We start from the raw sequence: 24,682 nt of genomic DNA, 5'->3' as shown, positions 1-24,682 counted from the left end.
CTCTTTAGCTCCTTCTACTCTCTCTCTCTCTCTTGCTTCCCTTCCCTGTCTCTCTCTTACTCTTTTTCTACTTTCTCTCTTTCTTCCTCTCTATCTCTTTTGCTTTCCTTCCCTCCGTCTCCCTCCAGCTCCTTTTTTACACTCTCTCTCTCTCTCTCCCCTTCCTTCTGTCTTTCTCCCCTTCCTTCTGTCTTTCTCTAGCTCTTAATCTATTCTCTCTCTTTCTCTCACTCTCTCTCTCTCTCTAATTCATATTCATAGCTTTACTGGCATGTCCTAAGTGCAATGTTGCCAAAGCATATAAACTTCAAAGTTGAATATACTTCATAGAACTAAAAGTAATTTTTGATTTAATGATAGGAATCATGATAATAACCATACCGAAATAACAAAATAAAAAATAAATAAAGTTAAAAAATAAAACAAGACCACATGTATTAAATAATAAAAAATGATAACAGACAATATGTATTTACTTATTTACAGAGGTCTGGTAGCGGACAGAGAGAGAATAAAAAAATCAGACAGAAAGAGAGTGGCTGGACAGAGCATGATGGGAGAAATAGCTTTACAGATGGACAGGCGGACAGAGGGCGAAAGAGATGAATTCCCTTCAGCGGCCTTCTGCTCAGTGTGGCTGGAGATCCAGCACGTTGTCCTCACACAAACACACACAGAAAACCCTTTCATCACGTTTGTGTCCAGACGGCCATCGGCGCTCACCTTTGCAGCTTATTAAACTCTCTGCTCATGGTCTCACAGAGCATGCCAGGGCGCACACACACACACACACACACACACACACACACACACACACACACAACACAGAAGGTGTGTGTACATGTAACGTTAGTACAGGTAAACATACACACACAGATATCAAGTACACACTGTCCCACATCACTACACCCACATATTTGCAACAAATAGACCACCAGGGCTGGGGGGAACACAGAGAAGCGTGTTACAGTACTGTGGTCATTTATTCCTGTAACAAAGAGGTTTAATGCATTACAATTTAAATTCTTACAATTACATCGCAGCTAAGCTGCATTCACATGCTGGCTGCAGGTGATCGATGGGTAACAAGATACTCAGTTGTTTTCAAAAGAGCAACGACGGAAAACTGTACCACCGCCAGCGGTGATGGCAGCGTACCACAGCGGTCAGTGGAACGTTCCATTGAGACCCCAAATTTTACATCAACCATGGCACTGGAATAAAACAGATGCTATTTTTTGGGGAGCTGTGGACATTGAAGGTCATTGTTGACGTTCAGGCACACTCAGTTTTATACAAGCTAAATGAATGAGTACAGAACGTCAATACAATATGTAATTCAATATAAGATTTCTTTATTACATGGCAACATTTTTATGTCTGCGTGCTGCCTTTGGTGGTGTACCACTACGAGGCATGGAATGATATTTATTTCAACACCAGCATGTAAACGCAGCATTACTGACGTGATTAGAATGACGTTATGTGTGCTACTCGTATGCTTTTAAGAGAATGAAATTACTTGTGCATGATGCATTTAAAACATGTTTCCTCTATATAGATTATTTGTGCCTTTCCTTCTGTATAATTGTAGCACATGTGCTACCTGCGACAGTTTACCGTGTAACTTTGATTGCAAATATGAGCAGTGCAGCATGAGCAGGATAAGCATGATAACAGGCCTGGGGTCAGGGGGTCATTTCGTGAGGCAATGCCTGACAAGCCCACTAGCCAATCATGAGGCCCACTAAACCCACTACTTTTTGTGCATGCTTCTATAGCAACAGGCAGCGAAAAACAAAGCAAATCTAAATGTTGTGCATGTTGCCTCAGCTTGTTGTGGGTGTACAATATAGCAGGATACATCGATTGACATAGTTGGACTCTGTATTGGCTGCATTTTAAGGATGCTCTGTATGTCGTGGTATGTTCAAAATGTTCAAACAACCAGCAGAGAATATGTGCAAACTCTTATGAATAATATTTTAAGCTGCTAGCTGGCTCATCTCAACATAAATAAAGCACTTAACGAGCTAGATATTCTCACACACACACATTTTCTATACATTATATCACACACACACATAGTGTTGGCTTCAACAGACAACCTCAGGCTGACGAACTGATTGCTGGTGCACTGGCCATCAGCTTAATACCAATGAATTAGCTTCATTTGGAACAATTAGCATGGAATTCACTCTGTGGAATACTGCTAGTACTCGTTCACTCTCCTGGAATACAACAGACTGTCAGGACACACTGCTGCAAAGAAAAATTATGGTCAATTTAGTAGATATTTAGTTGAATGTAACTCAAGTAAATTAAGTACGAAAGCTTTAAGTGCTTTAAGTTTGGTGGTCCACCACGTCTTGCGGGTGGTTGTTAGGAATCCTATTTTCTCTTTAGCTTTTAATTAGTTTTTGAAATCCCTTGAATTTCTATGTCCTTGTGGATTATCTTATATAGTGGATTATCTTATATCTAATCTACTCAGAAGGACCTCCTATAAAATTTTTAACTTAGTGGAGGTTTTGTAATGTAATAAATAAAGGGTGGCCTCTGACCTTTGCACAGTGATGCACATTGGCATACTCCTCGAAATAAACAAGTCAAACACACAAACCTGAGCCTGACGCTGCATTTGAAAAACTGGCCTGAACTCTGATATTCTGTCTGACCCTGTGCGACCCGGCTCAAACTATGGTGGTCTACACAGATAAAGAGAGAGGTTGACTTTCTCACTCATACACACACACACACACACACACACACACACACACACACAGTCTCAAATGGGAGCACTCTAAGTAAAACTGAGTACCACTCTCTGCTCGCATGTCACTCTGTATTAACCCACACACCTGCACACATACACATACACACACACACACACACACACGCAGACACGCGCACACTGTAAAGCACTCATGATGGTCCTACCACTGTAAACAGCCAAACATACGAGCCAGAACAGAAAATGGAGTAGCAGTCTACACTTAAGATTTTTTCTGTTATTGGAGAAAAAAAACACATACACACACACCCACACAGACACACCCACACACACACCATCATCTCAAACTGGACTATTAAATAGGAAGCATGCGGTCAGTTGTACCAGCTGTACTTAAGTTCAAATGTGGGCCAGTTAGTGATTATTACATTAATGCACTACTAAATCAAAATAGGTTGGACAACAGAAGTTAGTTTCACACACAGAGCTTAGTGTTTACTAAATACGCCACCACGTAACTGTAGCTAGCATCCACAGCTCTAGTTCAGTGAGACCATAGCTACCATCTACAGCTCCAGCTCAGTGAGACCATAGCTACCATCTACAGCTCTAGTTCAGTGAGACCATAGCTACCATCTACAGCTCCAGCTCAGTGAGACCATAGCTAACACCCACAGCCACCCTTTAGTGAGACCACAGCTAACATCCACAGCTCAGTGAGACCATACCTATGTGTTAACCTACACATCTGCACACACACATATTGATGCAGAACATTCACAACTATAAATTCAGCCAAATACAGCCAAACACACACACACACACACACACACACACACACACCTTCTGACTCTGACTGAACAAAGTATGTAAAGCATTCACACTTAGCAGTGTACGGGTACTGGACTTTGCCGCTGTGATCAGCAACACTCGGAATGTCCATTACAGGTCAGTGCTCTGCCTCTGGAGAGTAGGCGGCCAGCAAGTGCTCCATTAGCAGACTCAAAATAACATCACCACTGCCAAATGGAACAGGGCCTTCAGAGTGTCACCACTGCATGGAAATTCAGCTTCGCCACCTCTCTCCATCACTTTCACTCTTCCTCGGTACCCATCTCTCATTCCTCTCCTTTCGCTCTTCTCTCTCTAGGCACTATCTGTACATGTACATATCTGTTGACCCTGATGCTAATACCGATACATCAACTTTTACTAAATACAGAAATCGGGACTAGACACACCTGGATTTGCATTACAGAGACATGCAGCATGTATTTATATTGAGTTATAAATGCAGTAAAATTAATAATATGTAGATATTTTAGTGCAATAGCCCAGCGTTGTATATTGTTTAAAATACACATCTATTTTAAGCATCTGTCAGATGACGATATATATTATTTTAAACATTTATCTGCTGGGATCGATATAATGCCCATATCATTGTGCATCACCTGTCCCTCATTTGGCCATCTGTAGATGTTGGTGGATGGGAGTGGAGTGGAGTGGAGTGGCAGTAGTTTCTGCTCCCTGCTCAAAGTATTCAAAACATCCTTAGCATATTCTTACGGCAATATAGTCTTTTTAGGAGGTCTTTTTTACTCACTCTTCTCTGCAAAACGTTTCTAGTTCTGTGATATACTCATCATGCATGCACAACAGTTTTTTTTTTTATATATATTTTTTTGGATTTATACCCAATTTTCTTCCCAAATTTAGTCGTTTCCAATTCCACCTGCTAGTTAGGACTCCCCCAATTACACAATACCATCAACGCTAGGAGGGTGAAGGCTAACACAGGCTTCCTCCGAGACCTGTGAAGCCAGCCACCGCATCTTTTCGAACTGCCACTGACGCAACGTCATTGGACAGTTGAACGCGCTCAGAGGAAAGCTTTGCGGTTATAACAAGCTTCCACTCTTCTGGAAGGCTTTCTACAAGATTTTGAAGTGCGTCTGTGGAAATTATTGCCCATTCATCCAGAAGAGCATTTGTGAGGTCAGACACTGATGTTGGACGAGAGGGTCTGGCTCGCACGGTCTGTTCTAGTTCATCCCAAAGGTGTTCAATGGGGTTGAGATTAGGGTTCTGTGAGGGCCAGTCAAGTTCTTCCACACCAAATTCACCCAGCCAGGCCTTTATGGACCTTGCTTTGTGCACTGGGGCTCAGTCATGCTTCACCAAACTGTTCCCACAAAGTTGGAAGCGTACAATTGTCCAGAATGTCTTGTTCTGCTGAAGCATTAAGATTTCCCTTCACTGGAACTAAGGGTTCTAGGCCAACCCCTGAAAACAACCCCATACCATCATCCCTCCTCCACCAAACTTTACAGCTGGCACAATGCAGACAGGTCACGTCCTCCTGGCATTTTGATCTTAGACCTATGTGTAGCCGCTCAGCCATGGAAACCGATTTCGTGAAGCTCCTGATGCGTAGTTCTTTTGTTGATGTTGCTTCTAGAGGCAATTTGGAGCTCTTGAGTAAGTGATTCAACAGAGGATAGACACTGTGTGCTTCAGCACTTGGCGGCATGGTCTACCGCTTTGTTGCCAAGCTGTTGTTGCTCCAAGGTGCTTCCATTTCACAGTTGACAGGGGCAGACCTAGCAGGGCAGAAATTTCACAAACTGACTTGTGGCAGAGGTGGCATCCTATGACAGTGCCATGTTTAAAGTCACTGAGCTCATCAGTACGACCCACTCTACTGCCAGTGTTTGTCTATCGAGACTGCAAGGCTATGTGCTTAATTTTATACACCTGTTAGCAATGGGTGTGGCTCAAACACCTGAACTCAGTAATTAAGAGGGGCGTTCCCATACTTTTGTCCTTATAGTGTATCTTTGGTGATTGAGCCCCAAATTCACGTTTGTTGATTTTCCAAGTGAAATACACTTAACACACTGTCCATACAGAACACATTTCAATATGGCATTTTTCAGAAAATTTTATTGCACAAGGTTTAACATATTGGAAAAATTATATATAAAATATAAAATGTGGCGTGACTTATGCATTAATTTTTTGTTTTCTTTTTTCCCAATATGTTACATTCAGTGTATTAAATTGTGCAGTAGTGTGTTCTGAGTAGGGGAGGTGTTATCTTATTTTTACTAGTAAATCATGTGATTTAACCAGAGGTGCCAAAACATTTGTATGCAAAGGTTTATAGGGCCGAAATGACTGGCAGGTCAGAAAACTGCTGTTGGCAAACAAATGCATATGTTTTAACCACAATCTACTTTAGCATCACCATTTTGTAAAAAGCTGCTTCTTGCTCCAGGCAAAAAAATGCTCCACTCCATGCCACTCACACAGCTGCTGTCCAGTCTAATCAGAAGTAGTAAGTACTCCTGACTGGCCACTGGCAGGGCTGTAAACCTGTGTATCATATAGACTACACCTCTGCTGCTCTCTCTCTCTCTTCCCTCCACCTCTCTTTTGTAGTGGCCTAAGGTCAGTGTTAATACAGACTCTGAACAGTACTATGCTCTGATGCTCTGATGCGCTGCGTGAAAAGGAGCTGGTGGCTCAGCGAGATGTGTAACGGTCAGCCCGGGTGAGTCCAGGTCAGAGAGAGAGTGAAAGGAGGACAGAGGGCAGTGTGTTCCGCTGATGTGCTTAGCTGTGCAGTTGCGGCTGCGCTCTCAATCACCCGACTGCTCATGCACTAAATTACTATCGCTAACAAATCTCTGGTGCTTTCTGATTCCTGAAGATTCATTAAACGTCTGTGTGTGTGTGTGTGTGTGTGTGTGGTGTGTGTGTGTGTGTGTGTGTGTGTGGGGGAGGTTGATAATTCAGAGCATGCTCACTTTAGCTCATCCCGTCTTCCAGGGCTGTTAAAACACAGCGTGACTGCTGTTATTATCACTGATCCGCTCCGCACATCAGCAGCGCATCACTGAATTATTACATATTACATTATTACTGTGCGTGTGTTGGGATGGAGGGGCACAAAGAGAGCCGCAGAATATGAGAAAATCTGAAAAGAAAGACACTGACAAGAAAAGAGAAAAAAGAGAAGAGCAGAGAGAGAGAGAGAGAGAGAAACAAAAAAAAGATAAAAACAGAAATAAAATGCAGAGAGAGAGCGAGAGAAAGCAAGAGAGAGAGAGAGAGAGAGAGAGAGAGAGAGAGAGAGAGAGAGAGAGAGAGAAAGAATGCAGTGTTATTTGTCCCTAAAATGTCAGTACAGCGTACCAGATTACCTGAGTATGCTGACTGACCCAAAACTGAGGTCCACTTTGACAAAGTACAGACTCAGTCACCACTGCCTGCCCGTAGAGACAGGCAGACACAGGAAGTCTTGGCTACCTAAGGATCAAAGACTGTGCCAGCAGTGCCAGCAGAATAAGCCCGAGACAGAGCTGCATTTTCTGACTGACTGTACCAGAATTTACTCAGATTAGAACAGAATTCTTTACCAAAATCACCAAAATATTTCATGCATTTAAAAATCTTCCCCTCACAGAGAAGCTGCCGCACACTCTAGGAGAACGTAAAGGATGCTGCACACTGGCAGCACAGTGCGTTCACACCTGAGGGACAGTGAGTGACCACACTGTGTCAGAGACACATACCTACAAACACACAACTTTTTCCTATTACTATTATTATTAATTATTGTTATTGTTATTATTATATTATTATTATTACACCTGTTATATCTGTCACTGCCTTTTGTAAATGTTCTTTGCTCCTTTCTTAAACTTCCTACAAAAGCTTTGGCAATACAAGTGCTAATGTTTCTCAGGCCAGTAAAGCAACATTGAGTTGAAAAAATTAAACTGAGTTGAGAGAGAGAGAGATGCTCATATGTATTCCCATATTTATATTTCAAACTTTATAGCTTTTAATTTATTTTTATTCATTTATATTTTTAATAATAATTCAAATTAACATGTATTTTACAGCAACATAGGTCTCATACCCTGTCATGCCAATTAAGCATATTTGATTTGATTAGATTCGAGAGAGAGAGAGAGAGAGAGAGAGAGAGAGAGAATGAGTCAAGAAAAGACAGACAAAAAAGAGAAATAAAAGCAAGAGAGACAAGTAGAGAGAGAGAAAGACAGAGAGACAGAGAAGCAAAGAGACAACTGAAAGAAAATGCAGACAGAATGAGACATAGGTGAGTGAGAGAGGTTTGGCAAAAACAATTGTTCATTACAATTAGAATCTGAACTTGAATTTGAGAGAAGTAGTGAAGCAATGTAGAAGAAAATAGAGGAGAGAAAACAGAAATAAACGTAGCGAGAAAGAAAACAGAGAAGAATGTTTAAAAACAGACAAAAGAAAATGCAACGATAAAGAGACATAGGCCGAGGGAGAGACAGAGAAAGAGAAAGAAAACAGAAAATGTAGAGAGAAAAAGAGACTCAGACAAGCAGAGAGGGGAAAGAGAGAGGAGAGAGAGAGAGACAAAGACTGAGAGACAGAGAGACAAAACAGTGAGAAGGAAATGACAGACTGGCAAAGAGACAGAGTGTGTGAGAGAGAGGGAGAGAGACAGAAAGAGAGAGAGAGAGTCAGAGACCAAAATGATAGCATGATGGCATCAACCAACAACAAAAGAAAATCAGAGAGAGACGGAGAGACGCAAAGATAGAGGAAGAAGCAGCAAAGAGACAAAACGATACAAATCAGAGAGACTCTGGTTCAGCTGGTGTCTGTAATTAGAGACGCTGTGTTGCTGTGTTTGATTTCAGTAATAACGCAGTACAGAGACGGAGTGACCAAGAAAATCAGGCAGAGTCTCAGATCTCCCTCTCCCTCTCCGCTGAAAGAGTGTGTATGGCGTCCCAGAGGAAATATGCCGCGTGCTGTTATTTATTCAGTCTTTATGATATGTGCGCATATCTGTGCTCAGATGTGATATGAGGAGAATCTTACTGCACCTCGACGCAGCGGCGCTAGTCAGCTCTTCAGGGAAACGCACAGCGTTCACATTCACTTCCAGCATTCCAGCTCTGACACGCGCCATCGATTTACAGCCGCATCGATTCTTTAAACCGAGCGTAGCGTCCGAGGACGGCCTTTTTGACCCCTGCTGTCTGCAGGAGCGCACTGGACATGACGAGGCAAAGCTGAATGGAATACTTCTGAAAGCTAGTGTTTAGAACAGTATTGAAGATAGTGACTTAGCTAGTGGCTTGTTAGCATTATGCTAACAACACAGTGGTTTCCGTTAAGATTCACCAGCTTTAGCCAGCATTTTAGGTGAGGTATACCATTAACTCATATTGCTGTAATGAAATATGGTAAATATGAAACACACCATTCATCATAAAGTCATTATTTAACAGGCTGCTTTTAGCGTCTATGCCCCTAAGCTGAGGAACTCCCACCCACAAGATTAGAGAATTACAATTTTAAAATGCATCACATTAAAATGTATCTGACTAGCATCGCGTTGAGTCATGGGGGGAGAAGGGGGAGCCATCCTACCCACCCAGAGAGAGCGAGGCCAATTGGGCTCTCTTGGACTCCCGGCTACGGATGGCTGTAGCATCACCAGGGATCGAACTGTGATTCCTGATGTAGGGCATACGCTTACATTTTGCGCACTCGGGAGCCATTTGTTTGTAAAGCACTTTTAATGTATGAAGAGGCTATATAAAGTTATTATCATTATTGTTATTATTCTTTTTATTATTATTATTTATTATTATTATTGCATTCATAACTGAAATGAGAAAAAAACAATATTAGCTATTTTTAAAATTATTATCATTATTACTATTAATAATAATAAAAAACCAAATATTAAAAATAACAGTAATTATACTTTATTATTATTACTATTATTTCATTTATATAGCACTTTACAACTGAAACTGAAAACTGAAAGCTCAAAATGCTTTACAGCTTTATAGCATAAAAATAATAGAAGAAAATCCAGTAAAAAAAATAGAAACCGAATAAAAAACTAAATAAAACTAATAAAAATAAACTACACAAAATAGTAAACAACTGAAATAGGTCAAATAAAATCAGATAGGACTTTTATTTTTTCAAAAACTGTAGGTCCCTAAGTCGGCTACGACTGTAAAGAAACAGATCCAAGTCTCCAAAGATTCCATAAAAAGCTTCTCTAAGTAGGAATTTTCAGTACCCTTTCCATTTCTTCCATCTTCTTTCCATTAAACTAATTTTGCTACTGCTGCAAAAGCTCACAATGTGAAACACGAACTCTGATCAGACCATTCTCATTCCGGTCACATGGGCGTGAATCAGAGACACATCCGGATCCAGTACCAAAAGTGGGTCAGAACAGATTTGAAAAGATCTGATCTTCGTATTCACTCAGCTCTGAAAAAATCAGATGTGTGTCACATTATGGTAAAAACATTGTGCCATGGATTTGTGCCACATCAACCTGGTTATGTCAAAGCAGCATAACGCTGGAGGGGAAAAGCCAGACTGGATTCGATTATTTGCTTTTCAGAATGGTACGTTGGAGGGAAAATGTGTTTCTGCAAAATGAAGAAGTGCTCTGGAAGAAGTAAAAAAATTCCATTCATGAATGCTTACTTAGTATTAAAAACGAATATGAGCGTAGACATACTTAAGAAGTGGAAATGTCCCTTATTAGCAATGAAGTGAAAAGATTCATTCAGAAAAACTCCCATCAGACTGAAACTAACAGAAACCCGGAGCTGAGCGAATTTCAATCTACTCAGGTATTACTGCAAATTCAATAACTGTTCAATTTTTTAGCGTGAAATGGGGTCCAAATGAGGAAAGGGGTGCTGAAAGGCACTGGAGCGGATCGGTGTATTCAGAAACAGGCTGTAGAACAGCAAGCAATGAGAACTATTCATAAGATCTGCTCAGAAAAGGCCCCACAATGCAGCATGAATAGACAGGGTGTGTTTGGAGGAAATACGCTGCAGTGGATGGAGGTGTGTGGCTTGACGGAAGTAACTGGGGAAAAGGGGCTAAAATGCCCCCATATTAAACAATGCCCCAAACAGCATCATTAAGAATATTTTGTATAACAGTCAAATAAAGGTAATAAATAAATGTGAATGAATGTTACTATAATATGAAGTCAGAGCACTGAGACGGCTCATTTTGACCTGTTTCAGTCCCTGAGTTTATTCTGCCTCTCTTACAAATTAACCCAGCTGCACTAACCCTGACTCTCTCATTAAGGCCTTCTCTGTTCTAGACTGACTCCCCTCTCAGAGCTCCTGGGTGGAGTTCTCAGAGGGATTTGTATATTTAGTTGTTTGTACTTGATTTATCGTTGCCTGGGTCATTCTACAGAAACGTCCACTTTTTAATCTATCTATAGGAGTCACTGGTGTTACCGATCGTCACTGGTGTTACACATAAGAAAGGTAACACCAAACACAGTAACACCAGAGACATTTTTAATCAAAAATTCATTTTACAAAATGGCTGCTACAGAGCATAAAACCACATGTCAATCATGGAATATCCACTAAAATATGTAATTTAATCCATTTGTATTCTATTTTTTCACAACTGCCCAGGAATAAAGTAGGTCATACCAGTGACTTCAACTAAAAGCTTCATATGAAATCATGAACTAAATGAGAAAATTTCTGATAACTGAAAAGACACAGTGGACTCACCATGAGCTTTTCTTCATAGATCCTCAGAAAATAGTTAAAAGGAAGTCAAGTGATGTCATCAGTGTGATTTTTATTTCAAAATAAGACCAAAATGGTAACACCAGTGATACGATTCCTGGGGACCACAACTTTCATTATATACTTTATAGGGGTGGGAATCTCTAGGCACCTCACGATTCGATTTGATTACGATTCAGAGGGTTGCGATGCGATTATAAAACGATTATCGATGCATCTTTTTTTTCTATACATGATTTCTATTTTCTTACTGTCTGAGGACTTTGTAGTTTTAAAACAAAGTATTTGTAATGACCCATAATGTATTTACGTCCAATATATTTTATTGATAAAACAAATGGAAGTGATGTGGCAAGTGAACTAGAAGGCTCTCATTCACTGCTCTCGTTTTGAGACGCTGCTGCCACTCATCTGTGATAAAATGTGCTGTTACGGCGAAATAAGGTCCAGTGGTGATGGGGGGGGTCACCTAGCAACGAGGTTTCGCAGAGCAAGTAGCGAGCGAAAAAGGAAAAGAGAAAGACAGACGAACATTTGGAGACGAACTGACTTATTCGCATTTATAAGCAGCAATTTAAGGGGGAACGGGAAAGTTTAGCAAGTAGCTGGTGAATGAGAAGCAACTTCAGCCTCGTAAAACAGCCGAAAGCTGAGAGACATTTTACAAGAAACTATTCAACTTTTGAGGAAAAGTTTTCTGGCGGAGATGGAAGAAAAGCTAAAGCTTAAAGCAGAGCAGAGTAAGTCTGCGTTTTCGTTTATATTTTTTTGCCTAAACTAGGACATTATCACATACTGGACATAAATGTTGTGGCTCCCAAGGTGGTTTGGTTTTTGTTGAAAGGTCAAAATGTCTCTTCTTATCATTTGTGCTGTGACTCCTGATCTAACTTGGCTTTAATGCAGAGGGAGCTGGTCGGATTTCTCACTCATCCAGTAGTGTTTTTGTTATGTGTGGCCACAGACTGTCCGGGCGCTGCACTTACCCACTTCCAAGTTCCGCCCTTTGCGTTCCGTCAACATTACTTTATAAATTAAATATTTAAAAAATCGATTTTTGACATTTATGAATCGATTCAGAATCGTCCACGTCCGCATCGCGATGCATCTAAGAATCGATTTTTTCCCGCACCCCTACTACTTTATAATATTTATTTGGCATTTGTTTTCTTTATGTCATTTAAATCATATACTTCATAGCCATGTATAGATTATTGTAGTTAAAACTGTAGAAAAACATGGTTTTTACCTCAAAATATGGCCTCACCCTTTACACATGACTGTGAGGATGAGCACTTCTGTGATGCCTGGAATTCTACATAATTGATTTAAAAACTAATATTGCTAACTTGATGGCTCAAGAATGTGTAATTCTTAAAAATGTATTGTTTTATTTTAAAATATCAATCAATTGTAACCCTAACATGTTTTTCAAGTGTAATATATCTGCAAACAGCAAGGACACAAAAATGGACGTTTCCATAGAACGACTCAGGTACCCTACAGCTCTGAATGTGCAAAGCTAGCATCTTTCAGATTTGGATTTCGCTCAGATGAGTGTCTGAAGGGAAAAAGATGTTCTACTTTGTGAGGGGTCTGGACGGGTCAGACGTGAGCAGAGTTGGACATTGGTTAAAACAAGCTTAATAAAGGGACAAACCAGAGATGGAATCCAGAAACAGGCTAAGGTCAAACACAGGCTAACGGGTATATACAGGCGAGACACAGACAGTAAAAAAGCCAGGTAAAAAGGTCTGAACACAAACGAGGCTAAACAGAGTCCAAAAGGGGTCTTCACAATGAAGGGGAGACAAAGAGAGATGGGGGGACAGAGGCAGACAGAGAGGGGGGAGAGGGAGACAGACAGACGAGGGAGGAGAGAGAGAGAGAGAGAGAGATGCAGATCAATGAAGCGTAGCTGGCATGACTGGCCATCATTTTCTCTTTCTGTTTCATTTCCGATTCAGTAGGACTCCATTCAGCCTCACTGTCTCTCTCTCTCTCTCTATGTTTACCCAGCTGTGGTTTAACATTAATAATGAACGGTTCCACAGATGGTCAGTGTGAATCACACACACACACACACACACACACACACACACACACACACACACACACACAAACAGCTGACAGTGATGGACAGGGAGGCCAAAAGAGACGGTTATTGATGTCTGGACGTCCATTAGCTCATCATGTTTTGTATTATAGACACCTGCCAACTGTCTCTCTCTCTCTCTCTCTCTCACACACACACACACACACACACACACACACACACACACAAAGAGCCCAGCATGAACCACCTGAACCAAACTATGAAGACTGTATGACGTTGACTGTATGAAGAAAGCTCAGAGGAAGCACATGCTAGCTTGCTAGGACTGAGCGAGTGAGGGAGACCTGACCAGTGGATAAAAAAACTGCTGAGACAAACCACACATATGCTAAAGATGTGGTGCACTGAAATGAAATTCCTTGGCTGAAACTGAAATTTAGGATGCACTGGGCTTAAAACTGAAAGCAAAAAAAGAGCTGTAAATAAATAAAAACTGAACTTACTGAACGATCATAGTATGCAAACTACAGTGTGTGCCATCAAATCCACTGTCCTCAGTCACAGAGAGCGTTAAGCGTAACTACAAGGCAATGAATTCAGTTCATTTTAAATTATACTTTGCACTTTTGCAACGTCATTCGTGATTTATTTTTGTCATTTCGACGTGCTAACAGGTACTTTCCATTCTCCTTCTGTTGTTTTACTGTATTGTGTATCGAGCAGGACGTCATGTTTTAAAGTGGTATCAATCCTGTTATGAGAAGTTCTCAGGTGTTGCACCTCCTCTTGATACTCAGCGTGAACAGTGATCACAAATCTTTTGTCTATTGTCCTTTATGGAACTGATGAAGTAGCTCCACACAGCTGATATTCACACTGTTTATCCACTGTGGCTCAAACTGTTTGATCGCTTCACTGCAGGAAAGTAAACGGAACAAACAACGGGCCTCATTCACCAATATCTTCCTAAGGTTTTTCTAAATGTGCTCTTGAAAAAGGAAGGAAAAGTTTACGTCAGATTCATGACGAGTTCCTAAAGCACAGAATTGTTCACATCTTTGTGCTCTTGAGTGTGCGTAGATTCTGTTCTTACCTAAGAACAAATATCAAATAAGAAAACACTGGTGAATGTCAGAATCTTTGTGAAAAGAAAGTAAGTGAGTTTAAACAAGAAATTTCCTCTTAAGAATGGTTGGTGAACGAAGCCCAATGTTTTCGAATGTGTATAACAATTAAACATATTAGGAAAGTAATTTATTTCAACACTTTAACCTACTTATCCGTTTTTAAACCCAACTTTTTAAACTTTTTTTTTTCCAGCCAAAAGTCTCTTATCACACTTTCACTGACTGAAATTTGTGTAAATCTTATTTATTATTTTTGGAAAACCTGGAGCTCTGCTACAATTTACCTAATTTCCTACATCTAAAACAGTGCTATAAACCTTGTCCTCAAATTGTGGGAAAGGTAAACTTCAGTAAAGTAACGTCAATGAAGTCCCTTCAATACAAGACAGTTGGAGAAAATTGGGTATATTTTAAACTTAGTTTGAAAAGATCTGGGACCCCTCAGTTTCTTTTCTGCACTGTGTTTACACTTTAAAGTCCATTCAGATGGTTTTGTCAGTGATAAGGCAGTGCTCATGGGGACAGTTCTGGGTGGGAAAGGGAGTTTTGTGAAGGTGCCAAAGCACTTTTTCATTGACTTTTACTCTAAGCGTATTTTATTGTTTTTTCTAAGCGCAAGTAAACACACTGAACTGTTCATGGTACACGACCATACAATACAGACACAATAGTTGGAGGTTAGGTTGAAAAGTGCTGATTAACTCCTTTAAAGCAAAAAATAAAGGAATTAAATTCAATATGTTGTTCAAACTGTATGCTCAACTTCATCTCCTCATCTCTCTGTCTGACCCTCAGTCCAATGAGGGCAGCACTGCAGAGCCAACATAAAACAGAGAACTCCCTCCCTCTCCCTCTCCCTCTCCCTCCCCCCCCTTTATCTGTCTATTTCTCTCTCTCTCTCTTTAAATCTCTGAGAAGTCCCCACGTCCTCCTCCTCTTCTCGTCTGCTCTACTGACATTTACTTGAGCTTGAGAGGTGCATGCTCCTGCGTCTGATTGGCCGCTCCCAGAACACGGCCTCCTCTGTCTGAGTAATTCTCTTTTTCACGCTTGCTTGCCCTGCCCCCTCACCCGCAGGTCAAAGGTCAGCCGACTCTCCAGCAGCAGCACATATTTAATTCATCACCTCAGCACAGAGTGCATGTGAGAGATAGAGGGGACTCAGAGGGGGGTTTAATGAGTGTGAACGCCTGTATTAAGAAGAGTGACTGACGAGAAAACAAGTGTGAATGAAAGAGAGGGAGAGAGAGAGAGAAAGAGAGAGAGATGGATGGGAAGCAAAACAGAGACAGAAAACAATGAAAAAGACAGAAAGAACAGAGTGAGAGAAAGGGGGAAAAAATGAGAAAGAGAAAGAAAGAGGAAGAGCAAGAGAAAAGAGGAAGAGTGAGAGAGGAGAGAAGCAGAGAGAGGGGAGGAGAAAGAAGAAGAAAGGAAGAGAAAGAGCAAGAAGAGAGCAGAGAGAGGAAAGAGGACATTGAGAGAGAGAGGAGAGAGAGAGTGAAATAGGAAAGAGAGAGAAACAGAGGAGAGAAAGACAGTGAGAGAGACAGAGAGAGAGGAGAGAGAGAGAGTGAAATAGGAAAGAGAGAGAAACAGAGGAGAGAAAGACAGTGAGAGAGACAGAGACAGAGGGAGAGAGACAGCAGACAGACTAGAGAACGACAAGAGAATGAAAAAGAAAGAACAGAGAAAGAGAAGAAAGAAAGAAATAGAAAGAGCAAGAGAAGAGAAAAGGAGGGAGTGTGAGAATGGAGAGAGAAAGAGGAAGAAAGCAAAATAACAGAGAAGAGAGTGGAGAGAGGAAAGAAAGAGAGAAGAGAGAGAGAGACAGAGAGAGAGAGAGAGAGACAGACAGACAGAGAGCGAAAGAGACAGACAGACAGAGAGGGGGGGGAGAGAGAGAGAGAGAGAGAGAGAGAGAGAGAGAGAGAGATTAAAAGACTGCACTTCCACTGTTTGTAAGGATCCAGTGACCAACCGTTTTAAAAGATCTATTTAAATGAAAATGGACTGCTGAGGTTAAACTCTCACAGATCAGTCCTGCCTCTCCACACTTTCTCAGTTTACGAGGAATTCCCAAAGTCGTCAGTTTAGCACGGCACCTCAGGTGTGGCAAACAAACTCACTCATTAACACATCAGCTCGCAAATTACAGCATTCACACCATTAACACACACAAGTACCGAGTGGAGAAGCTAAAAAGACAGCTGTGAATCTGTCGAAATACGTTAAAGAAAGCCTCCGTCTGTTATCTGCTGTTCCTGAACCACACAACCTATTCACCTCACCAACACCCGTCCAGCAACTACATCTGATACGGTAAAGAAGACTGCCACAGGATGAGTTCTGACTCGTTGAAGATGATGACATTTCACACAGTTACACCTTGGATGAACATCTAACAGTGCTAATTTGAATTTTTTAATTAAACATAAGTTTTATGTTTTTTGTGCCACTGTCTATCACAGTCAAGGGGAGGTCTCAGAGCAAATGACGCAGTGGTTAGAACCAATCACAGTCAGGGGGGGAGGTCTCAGAGCAAATGAGGCAGTGATTAAACCAATCACAGTCAGAGAAGAGGTCTCAGAGCAAATGGCACGGTGACTAGGACCAAATCACAGTCATCGGAGATGCATTTGAGATTCATGGAAATGCCAGGTATGAACAGATGAACTTGAGACAGATGTTAATACCAAGTGTGATCTGGGCCTAAATGAACTGGATCAAATGTTTTAGGAAAACACTAATGTGTGCAGTGCTGTACTCTTCCAGGACTAAATTTTTTCGCCAGCTTCTTCTTTGAATTTTCTGTTCCACCTTAAACAGTGCAGCAGTTACATTCCGGCATCTAACTGCTGCACCATTTAAGGTGGAACGGCAAATTCCAATATGAAGCTGGTGAATAAAAAGTCAATTTCAGCCTCGTGGTGAATGTTATGCTTTCTTAACCTGCAGAAGCTGTTAAAGTTGGTCAAATCGAGAGAGCTGCGTTTCTTTTGTTTTGCTACCATGAGGAAAATGGCCAGTTCGCCTGGTAAGTCTCTCCAGTAAGACTGGAGTTTAAATGCTACATGGGGGCGGATTGATGCTGTTGATGCTTCGCTTGTTTCCAGGTTACGGAGGCAAACTGAGCTCTAACGCTTCGCTTTTCTTCCGACATAAAATAAACTAAAACTATTCAGTTTATAACAGGAAACGACTTAATTCACATGGAGAATAATCGAGAGTCCTGTCTGCAGTCAGACACCTCTCCACATTTCTACGAATCTCGAGTCTTTCTGAGTCATGAGGCAGAAGTCCGGGTCACTGGTGTTGAGTCTAGCTTTCTCGATTTTCTCATCAAGTCTAAAGTCATCAAATTCGTGACTCGAGTCCAACTTGAGTCCAAGTCATATGACTCTAGTCCACACCTTCCATTCCATTACACAACATTATTCCAGTGCTAGAATTTGGCCTTATTGTGCAGTGGACAGGAAACTTCTACTCTAGGCCTTCATTTAGAGAAATAAGCATCACACAGCCGTGGGAAGATGTATTTACATGAATGCACTTACTCCAGGCGTCAGGAGAGAGGGCGTGCATGTGTGTACGAGTGTGTGTGCGCTATCCTTCCTTAATGTAAGTTGACAGTTTTCTATATTGTGTCTGATGTATACGCCGCTGCCAACTCGCGATTCTGCGCCTGCCGCTTGTGCTCGCTCTTCTGTGACTAACACAGCGTCTCCGCGGCACCATTAGCTCCCCACAGCTCAGTACAGGAGCAGAAGGCTGTTTTTCCCCCACTTTTTTTGGAGGGGGGGGGGCGTTGTTAGGTATTTCGCTCCATTTGAGTCTGCCTTTAATTGGCTGTGCTGTGTCACGCGAGGGACTCAAAGCTTTCCTGGCTTGTCGCTTCGCTTCAACTTCTCCTTCCAGCGGCCCACAATGCAACAGGAGCGGCCCCGCTGGATATTTACGGCGATGACACGCGAAAGTGGTAAAACAAACTCTCCCAAAGGAGAGTGTTTGTGCGTGTGTGCTCTCTCAACCTAGAAACCTAAAAACCCGTCCCGAGAAGGTTTTCTGGAGTGCAGTCGCTATCAAAGTTACGCTAATGAGAGTGTCGCTGCATTTTTAGCATTTGTTTTTAAATTGTTAAACTGGATAAACTAAACTAAGATGAATAACAGCATCGAGTACTGTATGGTTGAGTAGTTGGGTCATAACATGGAAACAGATTATTATTATGTGGACATAACTCAGCCAGCCTTGATGTAGTTTGTTGGCACGTGATGTAGTCAAACTCCACTGCTGCAGAGCAAGTCCCCGGCTTGTGGCCTAGCCAAAGTCCGTGCTTGTGGTGCAAAGTCCCCGGCTTGCGGCCATACCAAACTCTGCTGTTGTGATGTGGAGTCCCCGGCTCATGGTCTTGTCAAACTTTACTGTCACAGCACAAAGTCCCTAACTCGTGGCCTAGTCAAACCTCTATGTTGTGGCACAATGTCCCCCACTCATGGCCTAGTCATATTCCACTGTCACAGTGCAATGTCCCCCAATCATGGCCTAGTCATAATCCACTGTCAAGTGCAAAGTCTCCCACTTGTGGCCTAGTCATACTCCACCGTCACAGCGCAAAGTCCCAGACTTGTGGCCTAGTCATATTCCACTGTCACAGTCCAAAATGTCCCCAACATGCAGCCTTGTAAAACTCTGTTACCGCGATGCAAAGTCTCTCAGTCAGTTCTCAGTTGACGATGGAAAAAAAAAAACATTCAGGACATTCAGCATTCAAAACGAAAGTTCAAAAAGAAAACAAATTAAAAACACACCATAAAAAATACAAAACTAAACAAACAAAAACCCCAGCAGCCAAAAAGTCGCACAACATTCTTACACTGAGCACTCATGCGTGCAGGCATTCATACACACACTCAATAGATTTTATCATTCAACGTTGGTAAACATCTCAAGTATGCCTCATCTGGAAATCAGCAAAGTCTCTTTTATTGGGTTGATTGAATCTGACATGACCCAGAAAGAACATACTCAAATTCATGCTCCGATATCTGTTTTTCAGAAATTAGAACAGATGTCTTCGCTTTGTTGTGACTGCTGAATCACAAAAGCTAACAACACTTTCTAGAAGAGTGGGACTTACTGATGATAAACAAATGATCAGAACCAGATACCACTATATTTAAGTCAATTTTTTATGGAAGATTCAAGTCGTTGCAGAAATGATACTAAGACTAGGCTCCGTGTGTGTGTGTGTGTGTGTGTGTGTGTGTGTGTGAGAAGTGTTGGAGGATCATTTCTGCTTGTCTTGTTCTTTTACCTTCAGAGCTTAACAGTGCATTCACGTGTATATGTGTCTGTTTTGCCTGGAGCTGCTCCTACTGTTAACATCATACAGCTGTTGCTCCTGTTAGACAAAGAGATCATATAGGACAATATGCTATTTGTCCATAAGTTTGTGGACAACTGCACATCCAATATTTCTTCTGAAATCCAGGGTATTAATAGACCTTTTGTCCCCATAAACCCACCTAGCCGATGCTTGGCACTGGGCATGGTGACCTTAGGCTGCGGCTGCTCCAGAGCGTCCCATTCAAACATCAGCAATGGGTGAACGTTAAAGCACAAGTTATCAAACTTTTTTTAATCTAAGGTCCCCTTTGTGGATAGTAAGTGAAACTGTGAGATCAAGACCTCCAGAGCTGAATCCAGAGGAAGACACAGCAGCATTCACATTTCAGATTTTAAACTGAATAAAAGAGTAGCTTGTGCTGCAATTAAAAAAAACAAGCCATAAATGTCCTCCTACATCTCCAAATCTTTGCGCTGAGAACAAACAGCTTTAATTCTGTTTAAAATGCGCTTGCAGGAATACAGAAATCCAATTCTCAATGACAAATGCCCATTCTGTAACACCAGACGAACATTTCTCATAGTTTTATGGATTGTGCGAGTCTTCTTGCAGTGTTTGTATTCATTTGTATTTCTTTAGGGACTTTGGGGCCAGATTTGCCAAACAAGCATTTCCATTTATTTTGGGTTTTGAGTACACAAAGCCAGAAAAAGCAAATGCCAAGCCATGTATTTCATTTGAGGTCGAGCCAAAATGGCAGTTTGCTCGAGCAGGGACGTAAAGAAAAAGCACAGCGGTTCGCATTGGAAGACTTCAAAGTGCTGGAGAGGTGCAGATTGAAGATTGATTTTCAATTTTACAAAGGAGTTCAAAAATCGAAAAGCTGTCCATGCCCTTTCTCTCTCCCTCTTTCATTCTGTATCGCTCTCTCTCTCTCTTAAAGACAACCAGAAATCAGAACTAACCCTTTTTACCTTTTTAGTTCATGTCACGTTAAGCAAGATTCAATTCAGACAAAATACCTGTGTTCCCGTAATCTGCCAGCAAAATGCAATGGCTTTTTCACTGCCTCTAAACATCTTTATAGTTTTGATTACATCACCGTGCACCAGTGGGCAGGGCCAAATAATATCAACAAATATCATCATGTTTACCAACCTACCATCGAGAGAAAATGCTCAGCTAGCTCAGAGATCCTCTCTGATACCACGTTTCACTTGGAAATCTGTCATGGTATATAAGGAAAATGAGTTTTCAGGCTTTAAAAACATTAATGACCAAAAGGAGTTGGGGGGGTAGGAGGGGGTTGGGAATGTGATGGTTAAAGCACACTCTAGCCAAAATGACAAATTTTACCATTATTACATCTATTGTAGGCATGCTTACTGGCATCCTACAGTGGTGACAGAATTTCCAATGAAATATCTTGAAGGTGGGAGGAGCTTTTGAGAAGCTACAACTGCTTTGGGGTGATTTTTGGGGGCAGGCTGCTAGGCTTCTAGGCTAGCAATAGGATTGGCTGACACCATAGGCATTCCCAAAGGCTGTGTGATGTATTTGTGTAATGTATGCTGGGTATTGTAGTGAGAGAACATTGACAGATTAATGAAACATTGGAAACTATATAAAATCATGAGTTCTGTCAAGGCTGTGTGAGACACTGCTGTGCAACACGACAAATATCATATTAAACTCTACACTCTTGAAAAAGATGGTTCTTCAAGGGTTCTTTAGTAAAGAAAATGGTTCCATATATCGATGCACAGTCAAATAACCCTTCGCGTGATTAAAGTATTCTTCAGATTGATATTCAATATGTTGTAGATGGTTCTATATAGAACCTTTTTGAAAAGGGTTCTGTATAGCACCAAAAAGGGTTTGACTATTTTAACAAGCCAAAATACCCTTTTTGGTACTATACACAACCATTTTTGCTAAGAACATAGTTTTAGCCCAGAAAGCCACTTTACTGTTATTTTCCCCACTCACTGGCGCACGGTGATGTAATCAAAAATCAGAAAACGTTTTAGAGACCAGGCAAAAGTCACTACATTTTGAAAAAAGTCTGCAGGAAAACATGAACTTTGTCTTTTGAATAATAAGATATAATGTGCTTATTATGAGCACGGTCAAAACTGTCAAAGCAAAAAAGTTCAATTTTGATTTCAGGTTGACTTTAATAAGAGAACACTGACTGAGAGTGGGGAGAAAGAGAGAGAGAGAGGGAGACAGACAGACAGACAGAAAGACAAAACGAGCGTAGGTGAGAAAGTGCGCATCACCTTGCTGTGTCCCGACGTGCTCATATTGGATCTAAATGCTAATCTCTCTGTATCCCTCCGCCCTGATTACTCTAAATGTGCGCTCTGCCCTGGCTGTGTGTCTGTTATTGAAGCCTGCGCTGCTCTCTGTGCCTTTAGCGGGGCTTTGGTGGAGCTCTGTGCAGCGTAAGTGCCTTCATTATGTCATTAAGTCACCGTGAGTGCGGCCTGGATGGAGAATAATGGCTGCGATGATGAAACAGACAGGGAGCTTCACTCTGTGCCTTTCTGATGAGAGCGAGAGAAAGAGAGAGCGAGAGAGAGAGAGAGAGACATGCGCTAACGCTAATACCGCTCCGTTTGAATCCAGACGCAATAACAACACCTGGAGAGCATAATCATTTTACTGTGTGATTTAAAGCTAATCTGAAACGATTTAATGACTCATTCTCTCTCGCTCTCTCTCAAAGTCTCTCGCTCAAATGCAGGCATTGTCAGAGGTAATGGGCTAGAATTTGCCTTCTCGGTCGCCTCTTTTCTCCACAAAAAGCTGGAAAATAAACAAGATTTTGAGCGCTGTAAATAAATAAAGAGCTGCGGTGAGGAGAAGGAAACTTTTTTTGTTCTTTTCTTTGAGTGTTATTAAGGGTAAACGCTACTTTGAACAAAATCACAGTATGGTTACATTTTGCTTTCAAGAAAGTCAATGCACAAATATCACTTTCAGAATTGTAACATGGGTATCAGCTCGCTCTCTCTTTTGCTGTCTCTCTCTCTCTCTCTCTCTCTTATGTACGCACACATACACAGACATGTAATACAATCTCTGCTTGGGGTCACTACTAAATTAGGTACCACTATAGCTATATGTTCCTATATTTAAAGAAATCTTTTAGCTTTTGAAGTGAAAGCTTTATTCTGTGTAATAAGAGAGTTGGATCATTATGGTGCAATTTTGATATTTAAGTATCCATATCAGTGACCGAACAGGTATTCAGTTAAACGCAGGGAAGGATAAACCAACCAAACCAAGGAATACATTTGAAACCATGTTATATTATTAAAAAATAGTCACAGTTAGGTTTTCGTGTCCAATGAGTAACTCAGGCTGCCTCTTCAGAAAAGCTACAGAGTTAACACCACAGTTAACAACTCTGGATGGTGATGAGGACTTTTAATTATGTACACAAGGCCTTTTCCCCCACAGTGGACGATGTGTCCATGTGTTAGTTGAGAGAAATATATTTTCATTGGTGGTGAAAAGGTCACACCATCACTGCTATCGCCTTCTCAGTCATGTCCTTAAATGCACGTTAAGGCATGTGTGTTTAGTAGCAGGAATGTATATAAAAAATATACATACTCACAAATATGCAAAACTAAAAAATCTGTTAGCCTATATATTTTCCCCAAATTTTGATGATGAAACAAATATGCGCAAAATGAATTTTCATATCTGAATACTGGCACCTTGAATGGCCAACCGAGCACTGGAGTATCCACACACACCCGATAAGAAGCAACAGCATCAGTGTTTTTCTATTATTATGGAGACACACAGTTCCCAAGGTCATCTTCTAGGGTGATTCTGTCCCCCCCCCCCAAAAAAAAGGGAAAAGCATGCTAATACACACACACACACACACACACACACACACACACACACACACACACACACAACTCACCCCTGATGCAGGGTACGCTGTCCAGCCCAGCTCAGCCGTGGCAGTCCGAGTATCCATCATCGTTTCTGAGAGAGAGAGAGAGAGAGAGAGAGAGAGAGAGAGAGAGAGAGAGAGAGAGAGAGAGAGAGAGCACATGAGATTTAGCTTCTGTGTTAATATTTTTCAAAACAAAAATGTACATAAGGGACAATTCAAGTTCAATATGAACCAGGAAGCGTGTGCAAAGTATCTGGCTAGCTGAATCATACTGGACAAAGTACAGTCATATGCAAAAGTTTGAACACCTCCAGTTAAAAAACATGTTTTATGGATTTTTCCAACAAATCCTCACAAATATGGCACTTTTCTGCTAAATTTTAAGCCCAATATCCTCTTATTTGCAGAGTTGAACACACTGGAAGAACATAAAATAAACATAAGTTTTTTGACCAGGGGTGCTCAAACTTTTGCATACAACTGTATTTTTATAATTTGAATCAATTGAAACATCATATATTGGATGCTCATGTCAGCGTTACACCTCACACTCACTAACAATAACAATACGTCACACGAGTCCATTAGCTGGGCTTGTTATAACATGATCGTGAGGTCGAAATGAACAGGACCGCTATTACTGAGGCAGATCGAGGTTCAGCCAATTTAGAATGTGATTAACTCTGGAATTATTACTCTCAAAACTGTGCACACCAGAGTAAACTCACACCGGAGTAAACTCACAGATCTCAATTAAGTACTAAAACCAGCACAGGTAAAACTAATCCAGCTCAAATAAGGCTTGATGCATCCTGATGAAGTTGCCAATGACCAGAACAGAGCCGCTTTAAACGTGGTGGACTGGAGAGTCA

The 24,682-nt window shown here is 41.2% G+C and overlaps 1 protein-coding gene across 1 annotated transcript in view; it reads right to left on the bottom strand.

The window, feature by feature from the left end:
* The window catches only part of LOC118796783 (ephrin type-B receptor 1), a 388,416-nt gene that overhangs the window by 251,404 nt on the left and 112,330 nt on the right, over positions 1-24,682 (bottom strand). The window contains exon 2 of the mRNA XM_036555886.1: positions 23,835-23,899. Coding sequence (XP_036411779.1) covers positions 23,835-23,899 — 65 coding nt within the window. The remainder of the gene's footprint in view (positions 1-23,834; positions 23,900-24,682) is intronic.

Source organism: Colossoma macropomum, unplaced genomic scaffold, assembly GCF_904425465.1.
Source record: "Colossoma macropomum unplaced genomic scaffold, Colossoma_macropomum, whole genome shotgun sequence".
In the NCBI taxonomy this organism is placed as follows: domain Eukaryota; kingdom Metazoa; phylum Chordata; class Actinopteri; order Characiformes; family Serrasalmidae; genus Colossoma; species Colossoma macropomum.
Note: the sequence above shows the minus strand (reverse complement) of the source record. Positions and strands in the feature narration are given on the sequence as shown.